This window comes from Eretmochelys imbricata, chromosome 11 (genome assembly GCF_965152235.1).
Source record: "Eretmochelys imbricata isolate rEreImb1 chromosome 11, rEreImb1.hap1, whole genome shotgun sequence".
In the NCBI taxonomy this organism is placed as follows: Eukaryota; Metazoa; Chordata; order Testudines; family Cheloniidae; genus Eretmochelys; species Eretmochelys imbricata.
The window spans coordinates 83098608-83108676 of record NC_135582.1 but is presented as its reverse complement, the minus strand read 5'-3'; the positions used below and the strand labels follow the sequence as shown (position 1 = coordinate 83108676).

At 47.6% G+C, this 10069-nt stretch overlaps 1 protein-coding gene across 1 annotated transcript; it reads right to left on the bottom strand.

Moving 5' to 3' along the window:
* Nucleotides 1-386: 386 nt before the first annotated feature.
* LOC144271996 (zinc finger protein RFP-like) lies at nucleotides 387-4196 on the bottom strand. The gene is given in 4 exon segments (XM_077829736.1): nucleotides 387-905; nucleotides 908-1057; nucleotides 2663-2704; nucleotides 3395-4196. Coding segments are annotated over 4 exon segments (630 nt in total). The 5' UTR covers nucleotides 3531-4196; the 3' UTR covers nucleotides 387-603.
* Between the last annotated feature and the right edge of the window lie 5873 nt (nucleotides 4197-10069).

Sequence of the window (10069 nt, the reverse complement as noted above, 5' to 3'; positions counted from 1 at the left end):
TCGCCGTATTTGGGGTTGGGAAGGAATTTTCCTCCAGGGCAGATTGGAAGAGGCCCTGGAGGCTTTTTGCCTTCCTCTGTAGCATGGGGCACGGGTCACTTGCTGGAGGATTCTCTGCTCCTTGAAGTCTTTAAACCACGATTTGAGGACTTCAATAGCTCAGACATAAGCGAGAGGTTTTTCACAGGAGTGGGTGGGTGAGATTCTGTGGCCTGCGTTGTCCAGGAGGTCAGACTAGATGATCATAATGGTCCCTTCTGACCTAAATATCTATGAATCTATGAATATGTTGGCCAAACCTCCCTTATGTGTTTTCCACAGCAAATGCTTCAAATACAAGCATAGAGCCAACGCTCATAACTTCAGAAATAAAAATGACACATGCATACAAATAGGATGAATATATTCAGTAGATCATAATCTTTACAAAGATATATTACATGGCATATTTAGCATAAAGCATATTACAGTTATGTCACATTTGCACTCATAAGCACATTTCTATAAAGCATTATGGGGTGCAACATCAAAATCCCCCCACCCCCACCCCACATCTCAGCTACACTGTTTGGGCCAGGATCCTGTCCAGAACCAGGGACGAATTCACTGCCCGGTGAAAGAGGCTGGTGGGAAAGTGAAGATCGGGGCCTCGTTATCAGCATCAAAAAATGCCACCTGCCCCCATTCACAGTCCAGAGAAACCCAGATCCTTCTGGGGACCCGGCTCAGGGGAAGGGGGATCTCAGGGAAGGTGAGAGCCTGGAACCGATGCCCCCACCGCTGCACAGCCCAGATCCCCCCCTCAGGGTTATGACTGATCCAGCCTTTCCTCCTCACAGACTCTCTGGCCACCCCCACAGCCCAGCGCCTCCCATCCCCCAGCTCCACCTCCCAGCAATGTCTCTGAATCCCTCACAGCCCAGCACACAGAGCTCAGTGTCAAATCGCTCAGGATTGTCAGGCAGATCCTGCCGGGTGTATCCCCTTCTCACACTTTTCCGATCCTCAGATAGGATGAGCTGGGGATGAGCCGTGTCTGGATCCAGAGTCACAGTCACTAGGGAGAGAGAATCAGAGTGTGAGGGGCAGGGCTCAGTCCTGGGGGAGGCTGGGACTATTTCTCACACTCCCCAGCAGCCCTGGTCTGGCTGGGACAGGCCTGGATCCCAGGGAGCTGCCTCTGTCCTGGGCACCTGACACTGAGCAGAAATGTCACTGCAGTTCTCAGTCTGGGTAATGGGACCCACTTTTGTACGTTCTCATTTGGTTACAGAGGCTGCAGCTCCCTGTTCCCCAGCTGGCTCTAGCTCAGATGGCAGAGAGTCTGGAGGGGGAAAGGGTCACAGAGATGAGAGCACCTGGTCTCGGATTTACAACGCCAGCCTGGGGAGCTGCTTCTCTGCCCTGAGTGCCTGAGACCCAGCAGAGATGCCCTGGCAGCTCCTCCCCATGGCTGCTGGGACCTGCTGTGGGGGCTGCAGAAACTGCCCCTCTCTCCCCCCTTCCCTGCTGCAACTCCCTGCTGGGGCTGCTCCTCTGAGGGTCAGAGAGGAAGAACCTGACGTTGTGCAGAGAGGAGTGAGAGGAGGGAGGCACCAGATATAAACCCAGGGGGAAGCTGTACACTGAGCCCATCCTCCTGTCCCTGGCCTGGGAGAAGAGGAGGGGACAGGGCGTTGGGGCAGAACCACTCCAGCCCAGAGAGTGGTAAATGGGGGGTGGTCTTGGGAAGAAAGAAGGTGGCAGCATCAGAGGGACACGCTATCTCTAACTGAGGAAGAACTGGGGAGCTCAGCCTGCCCAGCTGAAGAGAAAGGAGGGATGCTGGTGAAGAACAAGGGGAGAGAGCCCCTCACCCAGGGAAAAGCAGAGAGGTATGGCAGTGTCCTGAATTTAATATTTCAAAGGCACATGGACGGGTCTGGAAACACCAGGACATTTGTGTGTTGCTCAGTGCAAGAGTGTCTGTTCATGGACTCAGTGCAAAGGCTGGTGCCAGGATTGTTTGTTTGACTTCAGCATGGGACCTCCTTAGCATTTCATGTTTGTATTTTTATTTCTTGGGGGTGGGGGTGTCACGGTCGGTGTTGGTTTGGTTTGTGTCTTTAGCTACTTGTTCATAAACCTGTTTTCATGCATTTTTTCTCTGAAGTGCAAGTTAATCTCTCCTGAAATCTCTCACCTGGTCTGTATGAGCCTACGGATTTCCCTCTTTTTGTCTGAATTTCAGAGCACAATTCATGAAGCAGTGAATAGCTCTAATGGGAGAGCCCAGCCCTGGCCTAAGAAAAGGTCGGATGTTGGAGAAAAGCTATGTAGGAGACCCCCTCTTCCAGAGTAAAGGAGAGGGATGTGTCTGCCCTAAGGGGAGAGTGCTCTCTACACATTCCTCTCAGTTTAATATTGGAAGGGCCTGTGAATGTCTATGAAAACCCCAGGGTCAGAGTTAAGGGTGTTTGGATATTGGTCAGTATCTGTTTCTATTCACTGGTGTGGGCATGCACTGAGCACTAAGGTTGGTGTCAGGACTGTTTGTGTGCCTTCAGCGTGGGATTTCCGTAGCAGTGAATGTTTTCTTTTTAAGTCTGGTCGGTGTTGGTTTGGAAATGTTTTCATGGGAATTTTCTCCTTTTTTAAAGATAACCTGCACCTGCAATCTTACCCTGTCTGTGTGCTCCTGTCTCCAGTTCAGATAGCAGAGTGTCTGGAGACGGAAAGGATAAAAGAGAGGTGAGATTTCATGCTGTCATATTTATAACATCCCCACTCTTAACTGACATAATTATGTCTTAATAATGAGAGAGAAACAGAGACATACCCACCTCTTTAATAATAACTAAACTGAAACCTTCTATTTCAGGGGTCAGCAACAGTTGGCATGCAGCCCGGTAGGGTAATTCGCTGGCGGGCTGCAAGACATTTTGTTTACATTGAGCGTCCACAGGCATGGCCCCCTCTGCAGCTCCCAGCTGCTGTGGATTACACACAAGAGGCTCCTGTGCTGGAGAGGCTCACCAGGATTTACGCCTTCCCTTTTGGCCAACACCAGCTGCCATATGGGGCCAGAGCTGGTGGGCTGGGTCCACATTTCAAGAGTGGCCTGAAATGTTGGGTTCTAAACTGCTCTCGAGCACATGCCCTGTGCTCGAGTTGTGTAGCTGGGAGAGAGAAACTGAGGTACCCCAAGTTTTGCTATATTTTTACCTTAATGATTTTGCCAAGGCGCTCTAAATGAATCAACGTGAGACATCCTGGTGCCTGGGCCCCTACTACATCTGCTCAATTTGATGATAGATACATAACCTAATTATTAACCAATTGGCCAGAGTCTAACTCCTTCCACAGTCTCAGAGACACACCATGATTTCCCCTCCTAGATTTCAACTCTCAGTACCTTTGAATTTCCTCACAGTCTCCATTAAAACAATATTTTCTTGGGAGAAATCACTGAGCCTCTTCTCTAGCTCTGGAGAAATCTCCACTGGCTGCTGGAACTTCCCCTTCTCATACCTGGAGAGAGAGAATTTCATTATTACATTTCAGTCACTAACTCACCATCATCCCTTGCTAGGGGAAGTTGCTGCTCTACGGAACCTGCAGCACAGACCATGGCCGTGCCACCTTCCCCCAAAAGCCCAATTCGTGCTCTTCCACTCTGGCCTGGACAGAGCAGATCTGAGGATAACAGAGGAGTTGAGTCTCTAGGGCCAATTCTCTCGTTGGCTTCCATGCACCAATACTGTTATGCTCCATGTTTCTTGTGTGCATCGTGCTACAGGATCTTTCTTTCAGGTAGTAGACTGAGACCTCAGCTGCACCCAAACCAGCTCATTCCACACAGGTCTCCAAACAGACTTCCAGTGGAAAAGACCCTTGATCCCTGCTGAGCAGGGTCTGATTATTACCAGTACGCTAGGGGTGAACGGCCCGTATTGCATCTCCAGAACCCTGAGGCAGCCAGTCCCTCAGGATGTCACATCTCCGGGAAATACTTTAGGTCAGTCTTTCCCACTGAATAGATATTCCAGAGTATTCTATAAAAGGCGGAGACCCTCAGAATTAAGTTGATCAGAGAAATTTTTATCCAAGAAGTGACCCTGCCCCACGCATTTTGCTGTAGAGCCCTGTGGAGATGTGCTGTTAATGTTCTCTCCAAGCCCTTTCATAGCATCGTGAATTACAAGGGGGGTGAGAAAGAGCCATGTACCTGCTCAAGTGCTTCTGAAATCCTAGAGAGGAAACAGACAGAAAAACAACCTTAGTCTCACATGCCATGACGCCACCCGCTGCGGATCCCAGGGAAGGGATTTCGCAAATATTAGGAAAAGCAGCTTGGCCCAGGGCCCAGGCCATGGATCTGCTGACTCAATGTCACCTTTATATCTACGAGTGACACTGAGATCTCCGACTTCTGCACCCTGGTGCCCAGGATTCAGGATCTGTCCTGTCCCTGTGGTGGGATATGGGATGTTTCTAACTCAGTCTCACCTGCAGGAATTCACTCGCTGGCTTCTGACCCTTCCCCTCCAGCTCACTGATCAGCTCACTGAGATGGGAAATCTCCTCAGAAAGTTTATTGACATTGTCATTCTGTATCTTTACAACCTTCCTGTCCAGCTTCTCCAGCCGGGCCGGCAGGAGTCGCTCTTGTTCCTCCAGGAACTGCCGCAGTTGCTGAAATTCAGACACAATCTTCTGCCTCTCGGCCTATGTCTGGATCTATTAAAAAAAATGGCAGGCCAGGGACATAGAATCTAGGGTCCTCTCATGGAGTGCTGAATGTGCAGGAGACACAATTTTTTTGCAAACTCTAAGATGTCTGACACTTGACTTTACCCCATGGTTAATAGGGAGAGGATTTTCTAACACATTCCCACTACGGTGACCAGATAGCAAGTGTGAAAATTCGGGACAGGGGATGGGGGTGGTGGTGGTAATAGGAGCCTATACAAGACAAAGTCCCAAATATCAGGACTGTCCCTATAAAATCAGGACATCTGGTCACCCTAATTCTCACCAGCCCTCATATCTCTCAATGGGAAGTTTCTATGACTAACATGGGCAGGACACTGTGTTATCAGAGGTCTATGTTAATCCAGACCTAGAGCAGAAGGAGGCAGGACTCAACACTACATTGACAGAGATGCTAGGGGAGAAAAAAGAATGGAACAATTAAACAAGGCAAGAAATGCCTGCAGACCCAGGCAGACAGCGCTGCCCGGGATATAGGTCAGTTCCCTTGGGAGGAGTTTTGTGAAAGCCGCAAGGGCTAGAAATGAATTGGAATGAAAGTTGAGATTCTGCAGAATATGATGTTGTCCTGATCCAGCCAGAGGAGTTCGCAGGGCCAGTGTATGTGTGTGTGCAAACATGAATCTAACATAACAATCCCTGGTCATGGAGAAACACACACAAGCCCACTTTCTCCAAGGCTACAGTGGAATCTGTTTCCCAGCAGACCTCCCACTGCAAGTCTCTGCAGGTTAATAACATTGGGCACCTACCAGATATTCCCGGGTTTTCCTCGCTCCAGTCACTTTAAATCCCAGCAGCTTTTCTCTCTCTTCCTGCAGAGTCTCCAAATGGGCCTGAATCTTTCCCTGGAGAAACAGAAATGATTTGAGGGAGTTTATTTTGAGGGTTCAGAGTGTGTTTGTGGAAAGGGGTGTTTTTCCATTGCAACCAAAGACTCTTTAGGTGACTGTCAGCTCTACAGGGTCCATGACATCAGGAACCACAAGGAAATAAAAAGAAAAGGAGTACTTGTGGCACCTTAGAGACTAACCAATTTATTTGAGCATGAGCTTTCGTGAGCTACAGCTCACTTCATCGGATGCATACCGTGGAAACTGCAGCAGACTTTATATACACACAGAGATCATGAAACAATACCTCTGTGTGTATATAAAGTCTGCTGCAGTTTCCACGGTATGCATCTGATGAAGTGAGCTGTAGCTCACGAAAGCTCATGCTCAAATAAATTGGTTAGTCTCTAAGGTGCCACAAGTCCTCCTTTTCTTTTTGTGAATACAGACTAACACGGCTGTTACTCTAAAAGGAAATAAAACCTCATTAACAGAGACTAGGATGTTTTATATTCAGACAGTTTAGAATTATTTGTCCTCTTTCTCCATTGAGTTAAACTGGCAAGAAACTGCAGTCACATGGTGGTGAATCAAGAAACCTACATTTGACAAGTTTTCGCTAACAACTTTGGCTGGTGCTTGGCCACATACACAATAACACAGTACAGACTGCAATCCAGTCTAATCCCAATGGTATCTGATTTGGACCTGCGCTGTCTGGGGCCCTTCTGTGTTTGGATTCAAGGTGCTGAGGGTCCACACAGAGTTTGGCTCAGTGACCTCCCCTGTTGCTGGTCGGCTTCTGAGTATTAACTCCTCATGGAGCAATACGGGAATTCAGAACCCCAGTGGGAAACCTCATCTCCCTTCTGGGTCTGGGATTGTCATCAAGGCCTCGGCCTTGAAATGGCCACACTTCATCACAAGCAGGTACTGTTGGGGAGGCAACATGGCCCAGCAGTTGGAGCTTTGGCCTAGGCCTTAGAAGACCCGGTTTCTGCTCCCAGCCACTCATTTTCTGGGCACGTCAAAGCCCTTCTCTATGGTTCAATTTTCCTCTCCCACCCTTTGTGTCTCTTGTCTATTTAGACTGTAAACTCCTCAGGACAGGGATTGTCTCTTTGTGTTTTGTGGGGGCCCTGCAGAATCCAGGTCAGATCTCATCTGGGATTTGTAGTGGTTACTCGGATGCAAATATTATTATTATTATTAATAATAACAACAACAACAACAACAATAAATTTAGTAATAGCAACAGCTTTGTAACTCCCCCTTCCCCAGTCTGAAGGCAGCACTCTCACATAGATCAGCCTGCAGCTCTAGTGATTTAAACTTCACTGATCATTTAGCAGCTTAAGTTGGGCTGTAGGATCCCTTATCACTTATCTCACTAATGGGAACTAGATTTGAAATGGCTTCAGCTGCTCAGAGAAATGTTTCCCACATCCATCATATTTAAAGTCTTCATTTTCGTCTCATTAGCCACCTTACCCTGTACATTTCTTTTCATATCATTTTTCATACTGTGAAGGCTTTATGGAGCTGAATGATGCAGTTACATCCACAGCTGTAGGAGGGAGAAATTAAGCCTGACCTGTGAGTTATTGACAAAGTTAACCTGTAATTAACATAGAATCAACCAGACAGGACAGTGATTCCCTACCTTGTACTCCTGGGCAGCCTCCTCGATGGGAACCACTGTGTGAGCTCGGTGCGCCTGGGATCTGTCACACACCATGCAGATGGGACTTTGATCCTCCTCACAGAACAGGTTGAGAGGCTCCTGATGATCCCCACACACCCCCTTCCCTCCTGCTCTCTTTGCTGCCTGGAAACTCAGACCTTTGGCTATTTCTAGGACTGTTCAGTCTGAGGTTTCTCTGCTGAGCTGTTTCTCTGCACTGGGGGCAGGTGAAATTCGCATCGGATCCTTCCCAGCTCTGGGTGATGCAGACTTGGAAGAAACTGTGCCCACAGTCTATAACCACTGGATTTTTAAAAAGCTCCCAACAGATGGGACAAGCAGCTTCATTCTGGAGACTTTCCAAGACTTTCTGCAGCCATGGCTCCCTCTGGGCAGTGGAACTGGGTTAGTTTCACTTTCCTTAGCTCAGTGGAACTGACCCCCCCCTGCAATAAAAACAGGGTGTTTCCCTTCCTGGCACTGACTCATGCTGGTTGCTCAGCTGGAACCAGCCCCCTGGCAACATTCCACCCCAGAAGCTTTTGTGGAAAATGCACTAATAAGGCTCTGGTCCTGCAATCAGCCCCCTGTGTCTCTAAGGGGTGATATTAAATTCACAAGCTGAAAAGTTGGTTAAAGGGAATCAGTGTTTGAAAGGCCTGTTTGCCATTGGCACCAAGGCTGCTGGGACTCAGTGTCAAGGCGCCCTGGTGTCTCCAACTCTCATGGTTTTATCATGAGTCGAGGCCATTTAGTGGCACCCAGCTCCTGGAAGCATGGTGACTAGCTGAGAATCTTGCCTGCCAGTTTCTAAAATGCGGAAGTTTCTAGCCCTTGTGGCTGAAGCAAAAATCTTGAAATTGTTCCCCAGGCTTCAGATTTATGAGACTGTGACGCACTCTATATGATTTTATGGAAATATGCTTATGACTGTATATATGACATAACTGGAATATGTTTTATGCTACATATGCCATGAAACATATCTCTGTAACGGTTATGATCTACTGAATCTATTCATCCTATTTTTGTATACATGTGTCATTGCTGTATTTGAAGTTATGAATATTGGCTGTATACTTGTCTGATTCTAAGTAGGTTTTAGTGAAGCAGTTGGTCAGCTTCCTGAGAAAAGACTGTTCTCAGTAAGTGCCCAGTCAAGAAGCCCTTAAGCCAACAATGAACTTGGAGACACCAATCCACATCTGGGCTTTCCCAGGAATGTGTCTTGGCTGGTAAGGAACTCAGTCATGCATGGGCATGTGACTTGCCCACTTAACTCCAAACTCCATTTTGTAGCTGGGCTTGCATAGGAGAGAGGAGGGGGTCGCCACCCACAAGAGAAAGTGTATTTAAACCCCTGGGAGACCTCTCCATTTTGCCTTCAGCTGGCTAAAGAGAGAGCCTCTCCACCCCCAAAGATACCTGAAAGAAACTGGAACAAAGGACAGTAACTACAAGGGGTGTGAGTGATTGCTGGACCCAGACTAGAAGGAGATTAGTCTATAAAAGAAAGCTTACGGGAACTGGTGAGGTTATTATCTGTATTCAGTTTTCTTAGACATAGACTTGCGTGTTCTATTTTATTTTGCTTGGTAATTCACTTTGTTCTGTCTGTTACTACTTGGAACCACTTAAATCCTACTTTCTGTATTTAATAAAATCACTTATTAATTAACCCAGAGTATAAATACTGGGGGGGGGGGGGAAACAGCTGCGCATCTCTCTCTATCAGTGCTATCGAGGACGTACAATTTATGAGTTTACCCAGTATAAGCTTGAAACGGATTTATTTAGGGTTTGGACCCCTTTGGGAGTTGGGCATCTGAGTATCAAGGACAGGAACACTTCCTAAGTTGCTTTTAATTAAGCCTACAGCTGTTAGGGGACGTGGTTCAGACCTGGGTCTGGGTTTGCAGCAGGCTGGCGGGTCTGGCTCAAACCAGGCAGGGCGCTGCAGTCCCAAGCTGACGGGGCAGGAAAGCAGGAGCAGAAGTAGCCTTAGCACATCAGGTGGCAGCTCCCAGGGGGTTTCTGTGATCCGAACTGTCACAGAGATTTAAAACAAAACAAACAAAACCTACATTTTCCTTTATTCGACCGACATTTTAGTTTTGTTTGTTTGTTAGCTTTTGGGTGTCGCTCTGCTTTCTTTCTCAAGATTTTCTGCAAGACTAAATTTTTTTTAGAGAAAACTGCTCTTCTCCTCTAAGCACAGCACACCGAGAGCTGGGGCATTTAGGAAAGAATTGAAAGAACTGGGATACAATGGTAAGAGCCAGGGACAACACCGATGTGAGAGGTTTGCTGATGTGGAAAGGGCTGCACTGCTGACTAAGGTAGGTAGAAAGCCTCTGTCCTCATAGTATCTGAGCACATACTTCACAGCACCTGCATGAGGCAGAGAAGGGCTGTTATCCCGTTTTTTATACAGATGAGGACAGTGAGGCACAGAGTGAATAAGGATTTGCTTAACTTCCTCAGAAAAATGTTGACAGAGCAAGGAATAGAACCTGGGTTTGCTCTCTTCTTTCACTACCCCCTTAACTCCCCCACCCCGACAGTCATTGCACTGTCCCTCTCCACAATCATGAGGCCAGACATATGCACACTGAGGGGAAATAGTGGACAAGAATTGATTACATGAAGTAAAAAACTTATGAATTTTCAGGCCTGTTCTAAAATATACAGGATATCTCTGAATGTCTTTACTCAGCCCTCTGGCCCACATCCATTCCCCTCTCCTGTTCTGACTGCATCCACAGATCAGCTACTCCTTGGGGCTACACTGTTTCTAGAG